The sequence below is a fragment of the Hippocampus guttulatus genome, chromosome 7 (genome assembly GCF_054856545.1).
Source record: "Hippocampus guttulatus isolate MCC_2025c chromosome 7, RoL_Hgut_1.0, whole genome shotgun sequence".
NCBI classification, from domain to species: domain Eukaryota; kingdom Metazoa; phylum Chordata; class Actinopteri; order Syngnathiformes; family Syngnathidae; genus Hippocampus; species Hippocampus guttulatus.
This window is the reverse complement of record NC_141267.1, coordinates 21,011,084-21,031,132: the sequence shown is the minus strand read 5'-3', so window position 1 is coordinate 21,031,132 and position 20,049 is coordinate 21,011,084. Positions and strand designations below refer to the sequence as shown.

General features: G+C 46.4%; 1 protein-coding gene across 1 annotated transcript in view; it reads right to left on the bottom strand.

The window, feature by feature from the left end:
- Positions 1–2,616: 2,616 nt before the first annotated feature.
- palld (palladin, cytoskeletal associated protein) overlaps positions 2,617–20,049 on the bottom strand; it is a 37,401-nt gene continuing 19,968 nt past the window's right edge. Inside the window, exons 9-20 of the mRNA XM_086114929.1 lie at positions 19,259–19,655; positions 10,284–10,958; positions 8,932–9,076; positions 8,672–8,776; positions 7,254–7,478; positions 6,976–7,125; positions 6,236–6,324; positions 5,770–5,902; positions 4,151–4,358; positions 3,705–3,870; positions 3,497–3,630; positions 2,617–3,328 (exon numbers count right to left, since the gene is read on the bottom strand). Of these exons, the coding sequence (XP_085971055.1) occupies positions 3,165–3,328; positions 3,497–3,630; positions 3,705–3,870; positions 4,151–4,358; positions 5,770–5,902; positions 6,236–6,324; positions 6,976–7,125; positions 7,254–7,478; positions 8,672–8,776; positions 8,932–9,076; positions 10,284–10,958; positions 19,259–19,655 (2,591 nt within the window). The 3' untranslated portion in view covers positions 2,617–3,164. The remainder of the gene's footprint in view (positions 3,329–3,496; positions 3,631–3,704; positions 3,871–4,150; positions 4,359–5,769; positions 5,903–6,235; positions 6,325–6,975; positions 7,126–7,253; positions 7,479–8,671; positions 8,777–8,931; positions 9,077–10,283; positions 10,959–19,258; positions 19,656–20,049) is intronic.

The following is a 20,049-nucleotide window of genomic DNA, read 5'->3' as shown; positions in this document are numbered from 1 at the left end:
TATAACGTCTAAAAACGCCTTACTATACATGGTCGTTGTTTTGGGCTAGAAACGCCTTACTATACATGGTCGTTTTTTTCGGCAAAAAACGCCTTACTATACATGGTCGTTTTTTTCGTCGAAAAACGCCTTACTATACATGGTCGTTTTTTTTTGCCTAGAAACGCCTTACTATACATGGTCGTTTTTTTCGTCTAAAAACGCCTTTCTATACATGGTCGATTTTTCGGCTAAAAACGCCTTACTATACATGGTCGTTTTTTTCATCGAAAAACGCCTTACTATACATGGTGGGTTTTTTTTGCCTAGAAACGCCTTACTATACATGGTCGTTTTTTTCGGCTAAAAACGCCTTACTATTTATTCATGGTCGTTTTTTTCGGCTAAAAACGCTTTACTATACATGGTCGTTTTTTTGGGCTAAAAACCCTTTGCTATACATGGTCGTTTTTTTGGGCTAAAAACGCCTTACTATACATGGTCGTTTTTTTCGTCTAAAAACGCCTTACTATTCATGGTCGTTTTTTTGGGCTAGAAACGCCTTACTATTCATGGTCGTTTTTTTCGGCTAAAAACGCCTTACTATACATGGTCGTTTTTTGGGGCTAGAAACGCCTTACTATACATGGTCGTTTTTTTCGTCTAAAAACGCCTTACTATACATGGTCGTTTTTTTTGGGCTAAAAACGCCTTTCTATACATGGTCGTTTTTTTCGGTGAAAAACGCCTTACTCTACATGGTCGTTTTTTTCGGCGAAAAACGCCTTACTATACATGGTCGTTTTTTTGCACTAAAAACGCTTTACTATACATGGTCGTTTTTTTGGGCTAAAAACGCCTTACTATACATGGTCGTTTTTTTTGGGCTAGAAACGCCTTACTATACATGGTCGTTTTTTTGGGCTAAAAACGCCTTACTCTACATGGTCGTTTTTTTTCATCTAAAAACGCCTTACTATACATGGTCGTTTTTTGGGGCTAGAAACGCCTTACTATACATGGTCGTTTTTTTCGTCTAAAAACGCCTTACTATACATGGTGGTTTTTTTGGGCTAAAAACGCCTTTCTATACATGGTCGTTTTTTTCGGTGAAAAACGCCTTACTATTCATGGTCGTTTTTTTGGGCTAGAAACGCCTTACTATTCATGGTCGTTTTTTTGGGCTAAAAACGCCTTACTATACATGGTCGTTTTTTTGGACTAAAAACGCTTTACTATACATGGTCGTTTTTTTGGGCTAAAAACGCCTTACTATACATGGTCGTTTTTTTTGGGCTAGAAACGCCTTACTCTACATGGTCGTTTTTTTTCGTCTAAAAACGCCTTACTATACATGGTCGTTTTTTGGGGCTAGAAACGCCTTACTATACATGGTCGTTTTTTTCGGCTAAAAACGCTTTACTATACATGGTCGTTTTTTTGGGCTAAAAACGCCTTACTATACATGGTCGTTTTTTTTGGGCTAGAAACGCCTTACTATTCATGGTCGTTTTTTTGGGCTAAAAACGCCTTACTATACATGGTCGTTTTTTTGGACTAAAAACGCTTTACTATACATGGTCGTTTTTTTGGGCTAAAAACGCCTTACTATACATGGTCGTTTTTTTTGGGCTAGAAACGCCTTACTCTACATGGTCGTTTTTTTTCGTCTAAAAACGCCTTACTATACATGGTCGTTTTTTGGGGCTAGAAACGCCTTACTATACATGGTCGTTTTTTTCGGCTAAAAACGCTTTACTATACATGGTCGTTTTTTTGGGCTAAAAACGCCTTACTATACATGGTCGTTTTTTTTGGGCTAGAAACGCCTTACTATACATGGTCGTTTTTTTGGGCTAAAAACGCCTTACTCTACATGGTCGTTTTTTTTCGTCTAAAAACGCCTTACTATACATGGTCGTTTTTTGGGGCTAGAAACGCCTTACTATACATGGTGGTTTTTTTCGTCTAAAAACGCCTTACTATACATGGTCGTTTTTTTGGGCTAAAAACGCCTTTCTATACATGGTCGTTTTTTTCGTCTAAAAACGCCTTACTATTCATGGTCGTTTTTTTGGGCTAGAAACGCCTTACTATTCATGGTCGTTTTTTTCGGCTAAAAACGCCTTACTATACATGGTCGTTTTTTGGGGCTAGAAACGCCTTACTATACATGGTCATTTTTTTGGGCTAAAAACGCCTTACTATACATGGTCGTTTTTTTCGTCGAAAAACGCCTTACTATACATGGTCGTTTTTTTTTGCCTAGAAACGCCTTACTATACATGGTCGTTTTTTTCGTCTAAAAACGCCTTACTATACATGGTCATTTTTTTGGGCTAAAAACACCTTACTATACATGGTCGTTTTTTTCGTCGAAAAACGCCTGACTATACATGGTCGTTTTTTTCGTCTAAAAACGCCTTTCTATACATGGTCGTTTTGTTTTTTTTGTAATTATTTGCAGGATTTTATTTTCTTCTTGAAAATTCAAAACTTATTTTTGTGTCATAAGCCAAAAGTTGAATCTCTGGTAAAAATATTTTAGAGCACTTGATTTTTGTTGTACACTGATACAACCTTTTCAATATGATTTATATTGTGTGTGTGTGTGTGTGTGTGTTCTATACAGCAAGAGAGATGTAAGAATTTTTATTTCCAAGGTTCATGAACTAATATAACATCAGCGGTGGAGATAAATCCATATACAGGCATGGCTTGGCATGAAAAACACACGCTTGATGATGGATTAATAACTACTAATCATAATGTGCTTATGACAGGAAAGATGGTAAATGTTGTTTCGGCACGGTGCACACACACACGCGAGTGTCCAAGATCACATGCAAAAAAAAAAAGTGTTGTTGTGATATAGACTGATGACATAATTTAAAATGTTGGCTATGGAAATAGTCTTTTTTTTTAATACAAAAATAAACTGGACAATTTGTGACACTGAAAAGTGTTCACGTTAAACTGAAACAACAACCGTCCGTCTTGCCACAACCAAAACCGACACACATCTTCCTTGTACTGATCCTTGAAGGCCCGGCCTCGTTTGCTTACTCGCTCGCCTTTTCCATCTTGCACTTGCTCATCACTTTAAAAAAAACAAACAAAACAAAAAAAAAAAAACAGGAAGAAGAAGAAGCAGGAAGGTGTGTAGAGGGCCGGAGGGGCGCCCCCTACAGGTCATCGCTCTCCACGAGGGATCCTGGCGGCAGAGGGCTGCTGTCAGGGAAGAAGGCCGCTTTGACGTCCAGGCCGCGCTCGGTCAAGGCGGCGTAGCGGCTGCTGGACGGACGCAGCGACTTGGCCTTCCGCGCGCTCGTCGGGTGCTGCCACTGGCCTGGCCACGCCCATCCACGACCACGCCCGCCACCACAGACAAAGAGCGACACACAGACTCAGTCAGCACGTCACAGGGCACAACTTTGGATGATAAAAGGACCTGATGCGAAGATCAGGCCTTTTTTCCTGGCGTATACATTTTATTATTATTATTATTTTTCCTTACCGTGCACATCGAGGCGGGCGGTGCTGGAGACGATTCCCGCCTCATTCTTGGCCGACACGGTGTACCAACCGGCGTCCTCCTTGGTGGCCGGCTGGATGATCATGCACAGGTAGCCGCAGTTGTCCTGGTGCATGCTGGGCCAAAAAAAAAAGAGTCAGGAGAGCAGCATTAAAGAAATAATAATCATCTTTCCACAGTGTCAGCCCACCTAATTCTGTCCGTGTTGTGCGTGAGCGACTCATTCTCGCGTTTCCAGAAAATCTGCGGGTACGGGACGCCACTGACGCGGCACTCCAGACGCACGGGGTGCCCCTCGGCCACGCTCGTGTTCTGGAGCTTCTCTGTGAACGATGGAGCTTTGTGCAGCTCTTTGGCTGAAATGGGGATTAAAAAAAATAATCACATGAACGCTAAAATATTTTGCTCTGCCTCCCGTCTAGTATTTTACATGTAGTTCCGCAGTTGGCCACTAGATGATAGCACACTATTGAGTTTGATCCTGTCAATTTGATGACATTAAGTTTGAAAACAGGACATATTGAAGGTCAGGCTATTTATTTTTTGCAAAATATTATGAATGTGAAACCCTATTCAATCCAATAAAAATGACAAAATACAAAACACACATAAGCCCATTTTCACGCGTCTGTTTACCTGCGACGATGAGTTCCAGGTTGAAGGAGTTCTGCCCGGCGCGGTTGCTGGCGATGCACGTGTAGACTCCGGCGTCGCGGGCGCCCACGGGCTCGATGACCAGCGAGTGAACGCCATTCTCGCGCACCAGCATCTTGTGGGCCGAGTCGGGCCGGATGGTCTGACCGTTGAGCTGCCACAGCAGGTCCGGAGTGGGCAGGCCGCTCACCTGCAATTAAGAGACCACTTTTGAGTGTGCAGCGATGCAGTGTACCAGCATTTAAATCCAACAAGACCCTTTTGCATGCCTCCACAAGAGTTCATCTCAGTTTTGGTGCGATTCAGTTTTGGGTAATTTTTGTTTGCGGAAATCTTGCCACGTTTTTTTTTAAAAACTACGAGACTCGTTTAGTTCATTTCCTACCTCACAAATTAGCACAAAACTCCCAAAGAAATACAAACTAAATTAAAACATTGACAAACATTAAGTATTCTTCAAATATAAAAACAAACTAGTAAATGATGTACAACGATGTGCAAGTCAAAACCAAATAAAAACTAAAGCTGTTTGTTGCTTCCAAATAGGCACATCGAGCAAAAGAGAATTAACAGCATATTCAAACGAAAGCCCACTAGCTTAATGCTAACATATAACGTCCAACACAATACACGGGCTCCTGAAAATTAGCATTAAAACCCTTCAGAGAACTCCCACTTGAACACGCAAGAGGCAGCACTGACCGAAGAACGGCTATTACGACGGGTTAGCTGCTTCTTGTTCTTGCTCTTAAATTACACCGCATCTCTTCAAATACAGCTCAGTGCTGCCCAATATGTTGTGGCACTATACGGTACTACATTTAAGGCACACAACTCGAAAGGTGAACATTAACAATCGTCTTAAATATTTGTGATCAAGTGAGAGTTGTGTGTGTGCGCGCGCACGTGCGTGTGTGTGTGTGTGTGTGTGTGTGGCTTTGGCTGAGTTTTTTCCATCTGGAATTTTCTTTGGAAAGTTTTAGCGGCCTCGATGCGGCTTGCAAGTAAATAAAAGTGTACTATAAATAGCGCTGGCATTCAGACGCTGGGCTGGAGTCACAGCGGGAAGATGTTTATTACCTTTTGACATTTGCGAAAAGAATTCCTGAAAAGGCGAGACTGGGAGACGACACGAGAGTGGAACACAAAAAAGAAAAACAAGAAATGGGAAAAACAATGAAATGGTTCCAGTGTCGTGAGACGCAGTTGAGTTCAGACTCAAAACGAGATACAACACAAGCGTTTTTTTTCCCCCATTTTTGGGCCTCCACCTTTTTATTTTTTGATAGTCTCACCTTTTATTATCAATATAGTAATTATATTCATATTCTTTATTTTGTGTCAATTATTTTAAAGAATATTAATATTTTATTTAATTATATTATTTGGGTAACGTAATTTTTAATTCAGAGAAACTTTTACACTTTTTAAAAAAATCCAACTTTCATCCGTTGAAACTTTTTCACACGGAAATCTGGACTAATTGAGAAGATGCGTTGTTTTTGTGGAAATTAGGGCTGCATTTATTTATCTGTTAATTTTGATTTTTTTTTAAATTGCGTTTTTTATATTTTAGGGGAGGAGGTGTTGCGGGGTGCCACCTTGCAGTCCATGCGACAAAGTCGTCCCTCCTGCACGATGAGGTCGCCGGGCGCCTGCAGGAAGTGCGGGCGGAAGTGGCGCTCCTGGATGTTGTCGTTCTCGTCGCCGCTGTCTCGGGACCGCGACCTCGGCCTGGAAGGAGATGAAAAAAAAAAAAAAAAACGATTCAAGAAATGAACGATGACTTGATGCGGGTCGTCTTCTGATCAAATTTGATTTTGTGAACGTTGTACTGTGATGTTAGTAGTATTACTCAGTCAACTTCTTTCACCTTTTAATGACATTTCTTCATCATCATCAAGCTGTCAACAACCACTTTAGTCAAGAGAGAGGAAAGCAAAACAACTCTGCCCTCTCATTAGCACAAGAGCTCTACAAAAGAAGTGTGATGCAAGCTGCTGCAGGCCCAAACACGCGTGTGTGTGCGTGTGTGTGCGTATGCGTGTGCGTAGTGTTGTCTCTCACCTGCGCATGTGTCCCGGCGCCGAGCGCTGGCTGCGACCTCGCTGGTTGACGGCTTGCACCATCATCCTGCCCGTGCAGCTCACCCGGCCCTGCGTGGAATACAAGCAACAGTCAACCACTTAGACTCCCCCCCCCCCCCCCATCCCCAAACGCACACGCAACACATTTCAAGTTATTACAAGACACTTTTGAACAGAATGTAACCTACTTTGAACATTAAAAAAATAAAAAATAACAAGCCGATGCGATATAGCAAACTATAAAGTGCATTATAGGGAATTTGGGGGAGAGGTAAGAAAGACTTTTCACACTGCACTTAGCATCATCCAGCGTGCCATCAACAAAACCATTCCGGGGCTTGTGCTACAACGGTTTTCTGCAAGTTGAACGCGTCGCGGTGACATCAGAAGGCAAATCCAATAAGAGAGGGGCCGGCAGAGTGATTTCAGAGTGCTAAAAAAAAGCCTTTCTCTTAGTTCCTGGTTGGCTGCTCCACAAGCACTTTCAATTACGGGAATGGGGAAAAGAGCATTCCCACTCGCTTTCATACCTCTGGACAATTTTGTTTGACTATTTTTCTTTTCCTTTTTCAGGCGAGCGCAACATCAATATTCTGTTCTCCTTTTAGGAAAGTGCATTGTCAGTAGTTTCTCTTCTTTTTAGGAAAGTACAACATCAATAATGTGTCTTCCTTTTGGGGGAAAGTACAACTAGGAACAAGCGCGTTTGTGCCCTCCCACCTCGGGGTTTCCCGCCATGATGGTGTAGTTGCCGTCGTCGTCCAGGGAGGCGGCGGCCGTGTGCAGCGTGCACGTGCCGTCGGCGGCGCGGCCGATGCGGTAGTGCTCGCTGCGCTTGGAGATCTGCTTGCCATCTTTGAACCAGTACACCTGCGACACATCACGAACGTTAAATAAAGACAAAGATTTGACACGGGGAGCCGCTCTTCAATTCGCAAAGCGAACGTCCAGTTGAAGTCGGCCGATATTTCCTTTTTATCTGAAAGGCCCGCGCTCACCTTTGGTTTGGGGTCTCCGTGCACTTTGCAGCTGAAGGTGACAGGCATGCCCTCAAACACTTTGTAGTGTTTCAGTTTGTTGTGGAAGGAGGGCGGGGCCCCGTCGCCGGCCGCGCGCTCGGCGTCGTGCTGCACGTCGTCGTCTGACTCCTCGACGGGCGAGCGCTCCAGTCGGAACTCGATCTCGCTGATCAGGCGCTGCTCGAAACTGGACACCTTGTACTCCTGACACACACACAAATGCACACAAATTGAGAGAGAGCACTCATCAGCTCCGCGCTAACGTCGCGGCGTGCGCGGATCTCAAAAAGTCGCCTTCGCAACTTCCCGCGGAGCGGAGCGATGAGCATGCTTGGTGCCGAAGAAGCAGGAAGTGCGCTTGCTTCGTTGTCAGACGGCGATGGATTGCATTGGACCTGGCACGTTCCACATCAGGGACCATGAATGCTTCCATTGAACACAAAATGGCGGCTGCGTGCGCCCCTCGAATTAACAAGGCCCGCCGGGTGGAGGCGACACGCACCTCCCGCATCGACACGCCGCTGCGGCGAGGCTGCCGCTCCACTTTACAACGTTTAGACGTGACCCGAGTTCAGACACCTCATTGAAAATGCTGTGCAAAAAGTATTGGGACGCACACGCAGGAAGTGTCACTGGAAGAAAATATGAAGGCGCCACTTGGAATCCACAATATGTACTGGGCAAAAGTATTGGGACGTCAACAAAGAGTGATATTGGAAGAAAACAAGGGGCCGACCCCCTAAAAGCACACTTGGGGGGGGAGAGATACTATTGCACAAAAGTATTGGGACACCAACAAGAATTAAATCACAGGCAGCATGTCCCTTTGCAAAAGAATTGGAACACTTCCAGGAAGGGAAAACACGATTCCAGACAATGACTGGGACACCACGAAGAAGTTGAATCACACGCACCAAATGTGCCGTGCAAAAGTATTGGGAAGTGAAAAGGGGGAAAAGAAAACATGGAGTCAGCCCCCCATGCGCACTATGTGAATTGTACAAAAGTATTGGGACACCTACAGGAAGTGAAAATGGAACAATCTATTGGTGCCGTGGAACCAAAATATCCAATGACACAATTTGGTACTTTTCATCTTCTTTTGGTCAGTCCACATTATTTTTTTTCAACCAAGTTTTGGTGTCCTGAAAAGTCAGGATCTTGGAGGTCCGCCCAACTCCAGCGAAATGGCATCCGACCCATTTGAAACACACACTGTTCTTCACCGTTTAAAAAGTATTGCGAAAGCAACAGGAAGTCAAACTGGAAGAAAATGATGAACTGTGCAAAAGTATTGGGACAAGACCGGAAGGGGAAAACATCTGGCGCGGGAAGGTCCTCGAAAGCCGACCTCACGGTCTCCCCAACTGTTGACTCGACTCGTGCGTATGAGTTACCTGCGTGGCGGCGGGCTCCTCCTCGGCGTCCTGCGTCTTTAAGACGGTGGCGGCGCTGTCGGCACCCAGCAGCCTGCGAGCCATCTTCTCCTCGTAGGTTAGCCTCTGCAAGCATGGATGCAGCGCGGGTTAGTGTGTAAGTAGCGCCGCGCACGCACACACACACACACACACACACAGTTTAACACTGTTAGTAGCCGTATGTTAAAGAGGCTCTGCAGTTGTGGGGGGGGGGGGGGGGCACACGCAGACACACACACCTGTTGGCCGTTGCTGACGCGCTCCTCTTTAAAGCGCAGTTTCCGCTCCAGGTCCTGGATGACGGCGTCTTTGGAGCCCTGGATGTCGGAGTCGGACGCCATGCGAGACGTGCGAGTGGCCGGCGACTTCTTGGGGAAGGCCTTGCTGCGCGGACAACACAAACACATGTGGTGAGGTGCTCTTAGATAGACTTGGCTACTACAGACAAAGCATGTTTATTTTTCATTTCATATTCATTTCAGAGGGAGGCCACAATCGGACTGATATGCTCCCTCTTTTGTGTTCCGGTTCAGAGGCAAACAGTAACGTAGCCAATATACACAGACAAGATGTATGTTTTTTAATTTTCTAAAAATCCATGATTACCTCGACAACTATAATTTAGCTCATTGATGTGTTGCTTTTCCACATTTGCTAAATTTGAAAATCACAGTACGCAAAGGCGAAAACATTTTCTTGAAAATGGTAGCATTTGCGAATCGAAATTCACAATGACTTGATGTATTTTTAGTCATGTTAGTCAACTTATTTTTGACATCTTGCAAGGAAACGATTTATGTTTTGAAACAAATAAGCAAACAGGCTGATAGTTGAAGTCATTTTTAGCGGGTATTATTTGTATGAAGGGCGGCCCGGTGGTCCAGTGGTTAGCGCGTCGACCTCACAGTGCAGAAGTACCGGGTTCAATTCTAGCTCTGGCCTCCCTGTGTGGAGTTTGCATGTTCTCCACGGGCCTGCGTGGGTTTTCTCCGGGTACTCCGGTTCCCTCCCACATTCCAAAAAACATGCATGGCAGGCTGATTAAACACTCAAAATTGTCCCTAGGTGTGAGTGTGAGGGTAAATGGTTGTTCGTCTCTGTGTGCCCTGCGATCGGCTGGCAACCGGTTCAGGGTGTCCCCCGCCTACTGCCCGAAGACGGCTGAGATAGGCTCCGGCAGGATAAACGAAAAATCGAAAAATGGATGGATGGATATTTGTACGATTAGAAGAATGCAGCCCATTCCATCCGCCATTCCCGAGCTGGCCTCCATCAGCACTTGTCCAGCTCCAACATTCCTCAGCGGGTCATTTTTATCTCTGCAGGAATGCCAGGATGAAGGGAGGCAAGTGATGAATATTTACTGACAAAGTGGTGACGGTGGAGAAAAAAAAATGGGCAGACGAAAAACGCATGTGAATGTACGTAACATGGTTAATGCAATGTCCTCTCTGGTCTGTCAGGAATTTTATCCGCGGTTTTGCACAACAGCAATGAACAGCGCCACGAGAAAGCCAAACCGCAGCTGTGACTGCATCACACCCAAAAATAAATAAAAATAAATTAATAATAAATGGATTTGGGAACTCACACAGTGCCGTTTCCTTTGGGGAGGCCCAGCGCGTTGACTGTGGGGCTACCCGGCATGGTGGGCGTGGCCGGCAACACCGAGGACAGGAAGCTGGAAGCCGGAGACGGCGGGATGGAGGAGAATGGCGAAGACGCGTCCGAGAGGGTGGGGGACACGCATGCGGGCGGCGGGGGAGGCGGGGGCGGGGGAGGGGGAGGAGGTGGCGGAGGGAAGTCCTGGGCGCCGCCTGACGGCGAAGGCAGGTTAGCGGACATGAAGAAGGGTGGCGGCGGGGGCGGGAAGGACGGCGAGCCGGGCGAGTCCACGCCCTTGGAGAACGGCGGCGCGGCCATCTTGCCCAAGGCTTTATGTGAGGTGGGCGGTGACAGCGGGGACGACAGGTCGGAGCCCGAAGACCCCGAAGAGTGGGTGGCGTAGCCGCCGCCGACCCCGCCGGGGCTCTGGGCGGCGATGAACTGCTTGGGCCGCGCGTAGTTGAAGGTGCTGGCCTGCATGGTGGCGCTGCTCTCCAGCTCCTGGAGGTAGGGAGGAGGAGGGAGGGGCGGGGACGGCGAGTCGGACGGGAGCACTTCCTGCGGCGGAGGCGGGACTTCCTGGTTTTGCTGCTGCCAGATGGCGGCTTCCCGCTGCTCCAATAAAATCTGCTCCTGAAGCTGCTTCAGCTGCGACGCGTTTCTGCATTGAAACAAACGGAAACATGCGCTCGTCTGAATTTTTCTCTCACATCAGAGCAGCTGACATCGCCAACTAGTGGTCTGGCATGCACGGCACAGGTTACTTGAACCGCATGAGGGGGGGGGGGATCGTTTTGACAGTTCCGAGTTGTTGTCATGTCAGCGTTCACTTCGATTGCAATCGAATCCCACAGCTCCCTCTCAACATGACGCAGCGAGTCAACCACGCTGACGACCGCACCTCAGGAGGAACCGCGCGGAAATTCAGCATGTCAGTGCAAACCACACACACACACACACAGACGTGAACAATTAGAAACCAAACATCAGCAGTGACAGACGAACGGCAAACAACAGGAAGCGCTGGTGTGACACTTATCTCCTGCGTGCATTGTCGACACGCTTTCTAGCCGCTCTTTGTGGATGGCGACAGGCTGATAAGATATCAGTCCCGTGCTGCTTTTCCTTCCCACAGGTCACACACACACACACACACACAGACTAAGACATGAAAACCGTACTAGAGTGGCACCATAATCTGCTCCAACCTCCCTCAAAATCAAACACAAATGTTTTTTTTTCCATAAGAAAATTAGCATATGTTTGGGGGGTATTTTTGTATTGTCTGTCTACATGTGTTGCTCCACTGTGTTCAAATATGGATTGCGAAAAGGGTCACAACACTGCAACACTAATGCTGTTAGTTCGCACGCCTATGGCATTTCACATTTTATGTTAGCATGAAGCGAGTGCCCTTTCCTTCGGTAAAGGTATGAGGGTGATCTGTTCGACGACGGCTTATCGAAAGCCTTGTGATTTGTGTGACTTGTTTCCTGAGGGGCCACATTTTATTTTGTATTTGACTCTCTGAATTATTATTTTTTTAAATTTCTACTGTCCGCTGTGGCCCTCATCATGAAAAACTGCTGAAAGGAGCCATCATAATAATCTCAAAAGTTTTTTTGGGGGGGGAGTGTGGATTATTTCTAGTCACTCTGTTTATTGCATTGATCCGTTCGGCATGAATAACCAGCGAGCCTAGCAACCGCTTTAGCTGTCACTCGACAAAAAAAAAAAAAAAAAAAGAGAACAATAAGCATGAATGTAGGTCAGGTAGAGCTTGGAACTTTGAAACTAAACTAAGTGCCTGTTGAGTACGAGGCATATCCCAGAGGTAAAGATAATCAGGAGTCCCCCACGGTTGAGTTCACGTGCCCCCCTCAATCTTTTCCAGATGTCCAACAATTGCAAACCCTGAACATTATTTTTCAAACAATCCCGCGTCTCCATATATATATATAAATATGGAGATGCAGTATGTCCAGCATGTATATACATTTGCTCCTTGCATTCCCCAAAGAGGAAAAGAGTGCTTTTACTGGAATAGTTTGGCAGCTGGCGGCAGGCGTTCTTCAGCAGCTTGATTTCCTTTTTTGGCTGTGCTCGAGTGTGAACACTTGAGCACCAGCGGAGAGGAAACTTTTTTCATCGCGGCCTCATCCCGCTTCTCCTCTCACGACACTCCAGACGCAACACCGCAAACACATGTTGGACAATTATTCATCCGGTCCATCGGTCCATCCATTCATCCATCCGTCACACATCATGTCTATAATCGATCAAAGACAAGGAAAATTCCCATGATCCTAACCATAAGACATCACATGTCAAACATTCACGAGTCTGTAAAAAAGAAAAGCCCATGATCCAAAGCATACCACATCATACATCAAACATGTGGAAAAAAAAGTAAAGCTCACCACATCAAATGTCCAATGTCTGTGGATAGAAAAGGAAAACTCATGAGCCAAATCACACCACATCAGGTCCAACATCATGCGCCTATTGATGATCCAAAGCATACCACATCATGCCTCAAACATCTACGTACTTTATCTGCAGAAAGGGAAATCTCCCGATCCAAAGCGTACCACATTTTAGCATCTGTGCAACATCCATCTATACAGTATGTACATATATGGAAAAGAATGATCCAAAGCATACCACATCATATGGTAAAAAAAAGTCCTAAAATAAAACAATTAATGGGTTATTGTAAGTATCCAATATATTTTTTAAAAACCCTCAAAAGAAACACTCATTAAAGTTCAAATCCAAAAAGCTCAAATTAAATTGCTTTTTTTTTTTTTTTTTTTTTTTAGAAGTACACAATCCTCAGTATGGTTCACAACAAAGCCGCCGAGTGTGATTATAGGGAACGCCGCTGCTCGCGCGTCTCGAGGCCCAACCGAAGAGGGATGTGTTCCGCCGTCGCCATGACAACACAGCTGCGTTTGGGCCCGCAAGTCGATTTGAAGTCGCTGCCCTCTGCCTGCCTGCTCCTCATTCCAGCTGTGACACCGCACTTCGGTCTCGCTCTGCTTTCAGTATAAATAGCCGACGCCGCATCGCCGCAGCTGGCCCGCCTCGTTTTTACAAGCCAGCTGATGACAGGAAATGTCGGGCCGGGGGGGGGGGGGGGCAGGAAGCTGATAAGTGCGCACGGACGCTAATGAGGCCATGCTGCATGTTTGCAAACAAGGACAGCCAGGCCGGAGGCACGAGACCAGCGTTGCATTCAGGGGCTGTAGGAAATGTGAGCGTTCATTCACAACCGACACCCCCCCTGAACGTGAGTCAGGCAAGCGCCGCGAAAATGCTGCACCAGCTGATTCGGGTCGAGGACAGGAAACGTGTCATCAGTACCCAACAGTGGCTCGATAGCCATCACATCCGTCACTTTTGCGTGCGTCCTGTTATGACGCCTCATATTTTTGCCGAGAGCCGTGTGACTTTTGCCAACGACTAAGAAAAGAAAAAAGTAGCGGTGGAATATCATGGAAAATAAAGTGTAATAGCGTTTTTTCATTATAATAGAGGCGGCAAAAGTGAGCACAACATTCTAAAACGGTGGTTAAGTATTTAAATTACTCTCAAAAATAAATCAATAAAACAATGATACGATGTTACGATACATTGTAGTAGAAAAAAGTAAAATTATTACAAATTCAAATAAAAGTAAAAACAAATACAACATGAGAAAAAAATCCTCAAAAAATAAAATTATTAAAATAAAAATAAAATGTAATAAACATTAGAATGAAACAAAAAAAAGAATGCCAAAAAGTAATACAATAAAAAGTAGAACAACTCCCCAAAAAGAGAGAGAGAGAGAGAGGGGGGAAAAAAATAGAAGAAAATAGTTGCAACTTATTGAATGCCCTGAGAATAAAATGACCTCAATGACAAAACTGACAAGCACATCATAAAATTAATTCGATGACTCCTCATGAAGGCTGCACGATTTCATACGCAGCCCAAGCCAGTCCCGCTTCAGTTCCCAAATATGGTTCTTTCCTCATTCAATGACAAATTTGACCCTGAAAATAACTGCTGCAACTTTTTTTTTTTTTGTTGAGAAATGCTTGTGTAATTAAGTCATAACTCAATCGAAAGTGCGAGTTGAAAGCCTCACCGACAGCTTTGGCAAGAACCTACGCTGAAAGGAATGTTGGCTGACCGTTGCCCTCCGAGAGACACCGGACGCACAAGTGTCATACGTTTTTGGGGGGGGGGGGGGGAAACAAACAAAAGAAGAGAAAAAAAATATGCCAGCTGACTTGGAAAAGACTTTCTCCACCGAGGCCCATTCCCAAAGCAGCCCCCCCCCCCACCCCCTATATTCTCTTCAAACCCGCCTCCTGGCTCTCCGTGGCCTCTAATTGCACACACACACACACACACACACACGCACACGCACACGCACACGCACACGCACACGCACAAAATAGAACCAGACTGTTTTCCTTTCAAAGGTAGCACAGAGAGGCTTTTTCTTCCTTTTGCGTCTCACATTTCGCGTCCACCACCATCCTTCTTCACCTTCATCCATCCTCTTCCTCCCTCCCTCCCTTCCCTCAATCACACAAGGAATGCCCGACGCATTCTTTCTCCGGATCGCAACGGGACAGCATCTCCATCAAACGGGATTAGCGGCAAGCGAGAGGAGGTGGAGGAGAGGGTAGAGGAAGCGCTTGGAGAGTTTTGTTGTGAGAAGGAAAGCAAACAAAGCGGGAAGCCACCTTGGTCGAATCCAAATCACACAAACGCAGGAAAACGATTTCAAACTTCATTCAAAGTGGAAATCACAGCGCAGCGGCAGTCACGCAACTTGAATCCGCAACTTTTGCGTCCCAAAGCGAGCGATTCCAAAACCGTTTTTACCTTGGAGCGCTTGGCGTCCTTTCCAGCGCGGGAGCGTGCTGACGTCTGCGGCCCTGCCAGGTAGGAGCGACCTATATAGAGAGCGCTCGGCGGCCCAGACGGTGACAGACGCGCTCTGACTCCCTCCTTCTCTCTTTCCCTCAGCCTCCCGCCCTCCGCATGAGTCAGACTGTCTGCCAGGCAGGGCCTCCTCCTCCTCCTCCTCCCTCTGCCTTCACAATAAAAGTACTTTCAGAGTAAAACCGCTTCCCTGCCATGTCTCCTGTCACTTGACTGTCTTTGCCTTGTAAAAAAAACGGGTCAACATCTATCGATCTATGGGAAGAAAATCCTTCATGCTCCAAAGCACGCCACATCGTGATGCCCTCTCCAAAAAGGAAAACGGTCATAATCCAAAGCATACCACATCGTATGTCAAAACCTATCGAACCGCCTCGAGATATAGAAAAAAATATTCTCCTAAGCATAGCGTCTTATCTGTCCAACATCGACCGTAGCTGTCTATGGAAAATAAATCGGGCGTGATCCAAAGCATACCACATCATAAGTCCAACTACCTACACATCGAAAAGGAAAGGCTCATGATCCAAAGCGTACCTCGTGGCATCCTCAAAGCACTTTCAGAGTAAAGAATCTTCCCTGCGAGGTCTCCACTCACTTTGCCGTCTTTGTCTTTATAAAAGGGGCTCAAATAGGATTCCGTTTGACGGGCGACAGCGTCATAATGGAAGACCGATTGAGAGTGTCGTTCTCAAAAGTATCATGTGACACGAGGGGACCATCGCCAAGACACATGAGTCGTCCTTTGGCCCTCTGAGGGTGATTGTGTCAGAAACGTACCGGTTTTATGTGACCCACGCTGCACTTTGAGCCTGCGTCACTTTCATTGAGCAGAAGACAAAGCTTGAGCTCCCAAAAGCAATGAAATGTTCCAAAAATGTAAGGAAAATCGCTCATGATCCAAAGCATGTCACATCAATTTGACGAAAGCCTTACTCATGATCCACAACAACCTGGAAGAGTTCTTGGCGGCCTAATTGATCTTCTTGGCGGCTTTCCTCCCCTGCACACCTCTTATACCAGGGAGCCAGAGAGCCCGGTGCAGGGACTACCCAGGGAATCCCCTTCAGCCCACTTCAATTGGCTGGCAGCGGGCCCTCCTCGCGTTCGCCCAACAGGACTCAACAAGCTCTGAGAACTTTGCCTCCTTCCATTCACGCGCCTCCTCCATCCTCTCTTTGTCGGGGACGGTGAGTTCAAAGAGCACCGTTTGCCTGGAGGACTCCAGATGTAAAAATTGGGGTTTGATCAGAGTGCAGATGTAGCGCTGTCATGATCCAAAGCATACCACATCATATGGCCAACTGTTGTCTTTCGTAAGGAATGAACCAAAAACGAGCATTCCTTGTTCTGATTGTTACCAGGTGATAACATTCTGCTTGGGAACACACACATACACACGTACACACACACACACACACACACAAAAAGCATAAATCTAATGCTGCGTGAAAGCCAGCGACCTTTGCAAAAGCATGGAGAGGGACGATTACTTCTCAATGTCTACCGAGCTGCATGTGTCCTGTATTCAGTTTCTCACCATTTAAAAAAAAAATACAATCCCTTTGGGAATGACTCACTTCTATTTGTGTGTCTAATCCCTTGACGCTTTTGGTCTTTTCCAGCCTGTTGATGAATCAGTGTTGATGGATGTGGATGGGGGGTCTAAGTGGATGTCTGTGTGAGTGTGTATTGGGGGAGGGGGGCGTTCGGGGTCAATATGTCAAAGTGACTGGGAACCGGCGGTCTCGGCGTCATTGCCGTTGTTGACTCATGACAGTCGGCAAGAGGACAGACAAAAGTGTAAAACGTCCGAATTGATCAGGCGAGCAGCTGCAAACAGCCATGACACAAGAATACAGTTTGAGATCTGGATCAGGACTTTATAGAACTAATATCAGGACCAAGACAGGATTCGGGGTCCAAAGTGGTCTCATGAACAAGACAAATATCACCATTAAGATTGAGATCAGGAGCAGGATTAATGAAGAGATTTGGATTAGGAGCAGGAACAAGATTGAGGTCATGATCAGGAGTAGAGTCAGATTTAAGATTTGGATCAGAATGACGGTCGTTGATGCCGTAGTGGTGAAATCAGAACTGGGACAAGGATCAAATTTAGATTGTAATCTGGATCGGGATAAATATTATGACCTGATTTGTGTCAAATCTTGAGGGATTAAAATTGAGATGATGATCAGAACCAGTATCAAGACGAAAACCAGAACTAGGGTTCAACCATATTAACATCAGGTTCAAAATTTGAGCTCAACATCCCGATGAAGATTAAGATTTAGATTGCATTTAGAACCAGGATGGAGACAGAAACCAGAACTTTGATTTAGATTCACAACAGAATCAGGACGTGGCGGACAAAGTGAAGATGATAAGTGAGGATGAGGCTAATTGACGACTGTGTTGCTCGAATGACTGGCAACTAATGGCAGAGAAGTGCTGTTTACACACGTTCTGAAATGATTTATAGTCCTCATTTGGATAAAATGAGATCCCCCCCCCCCCCCCCCCGCACTTATCTGTGTGTGCCGTTTTCCATGTTTAGCATACCGGAACGCTCTTTCCGGGGAACCACGTCGTCTGCTGTCTGTGAACGGACCGTTTAGTTTCCATGCTGTCAACTCCCTAACATACGAGTCCATTCAGGTCTTACGTGACCCGCTTCCATCCCCCATAGCCCCCCTCTCGGTCCTGCGAGGAAGGTCAGCTCCGACAGCTCTCTTCCTTTTTTGGAAACTTTCTTCGTTCCACGCAGGTCATTCTAGCTCGAGTGGCCAATTGGGTGGCGAGTTGGCCTGGCGTCTCAGCCAATCCCAGGCCTCGCATGTCCATTTAAGGACTGCCCATCTCACAACAAAAGAGGCCAACGGGACATGAATATGATTTTTCTTGACTCTTGTTCAGCTTTTGAGCACCACCCCCTCCCGTCTCAGGCCTCTTTCCGTCGTCTTCCTTGAGGAAAGTGAGCCGCTCTCACTTTCGCTTGCTGGCGGAACCACACATGCTGCTGATTTTGCAAAGCCAACCACAAACAACACTTCAGCCATTGTTAAGACTTCATTAGGGAGTTGATTACTTCCACTTCCACAAACACGCCGTGAGTCAGGGCGCAGTTATTCCACCAATGCCTGGCAGCCGAAGTCTTCATCAGCAACACGACGCAAACGGAGAGAATTTCATGTGACTGTTTTCAAATTTTGCTGTCGGCAAAAAGACAGTCTGGATTCAAACCAGAATGACAAATCATTCGCAAATGGTGGATCAGAACATAGGATCAAGATTGAGATCAGAATCGGGGTCGGGATCAGGGAAAAGATTTCGAGAAGAATAAAGACCTGAATCAAGAATGAAATGAAAATCTGAATTAGAGCCAGTATCAGCATCAGCATCAGTACAGAGAATACAATCAAGACCAGTATCAGGATTAAGATTGTGGGGAGAATAAGGATCAGGACTCAAACTGTGTTCGGAGCCAGGATAAGGAATTAATAAAATCAAGATTGAGTTCCGAATAAGGAGCAAACTCAATCAGGATGAGACACAAGATCAAGATTGAGGATCGGAAATGGGACCAGCATGAAAACCAGACCCCCCCCCCCTCCTCCACCCAAAAAAAGCAACTGAATCAGATTCTTTTTCTTTCTATTCCAGTCTTATGCATTACGTAACTCATTTTTTTGTTCACTATAGTCACCTTTCCTTTGGGTGGCGAGAACATGAACATTCGCCAACTGAACATTGAAAAGAAGTAATGATACACAGATAACAGTTTTCTTCTTGCTATTGCTATGGTCGTGTTGAACCACGACTATGCGGGGGTTCACTGTAAATACACATCCAGGCGGCAGCTGGTAGACTATCCTTTTTTTAACCCTTTCACAACGCTATCAGGTCTCCCAGCGGCGCCTCCCTGGCGGCGGGTATGATTCCCCCCCTCCCTCCCCACCACCCTCTCTCCACCCTCTCCCAGGGTGCAGAAAAGCGGCGGGGGCAGGTACTCACAGCTTTGGTTTGGGCTTGGTGGGAAGTGGCAGGGCCTCCCTCCCGAGGCTTGGGGACAGCCTTCCAGGGGTGGGAGGTGAGTCTGATGGAACCTGGTATGGAGCGTGGTCAGATCGCCGAGGAGGGGGAGGCGGAGGAGGAGGAGGGGGGGGTGCGGGTACTGAAGGTGGAGATGGCGGGGAGGCGGGTTGGCCATTGGGCACGCAGCTCATCTCATCATGCCTTTCCTCGGGCTCCGGAGACCACAGCTCTACTTCCTGAGGCGGCATCTTGGGTGGTAGTTCCAGCAGGCTGATCTCGGTGGGCGGGGGTGGGGGTGGTGGGGGGAAGGACGCCCCATCCTCTAGTGCAGAACTATCTCCAGACACACCGTTACTGGAGGAGGAGTCCTCGGCTCCTGAGGGGAAATAAACATCAGGGAAAATGGGAATATTGCCCCCCCCCCCCTCTCCCACTTCTCATCTCACTCTGGCTTTCATCTAACTCAGTGTCTGTGTGTTATCTCATCTGAAGCGGTCCCCCCCTCACTTCCTGTTTAGTCAACCATCCCTCTAAAGTGTGTGATGCACTCACTTTTGGACAAAACGACGCCAGGATCAGGTACACTGAAATTTCCCTTAAAATTCTGCAGTTTACAATCCTCATTCTGATGTCAGTCTTGATCCAGGTCGTGATCCCAAGAGCAATCTGGATCCTGATCCACATGTTGACATCAGTCTTAATCCTCATTCCGATCCTAATTTTGATTTCAAACTTGCTCCTGAATTTGGTCCTGATTCTAAGGTTTGTTT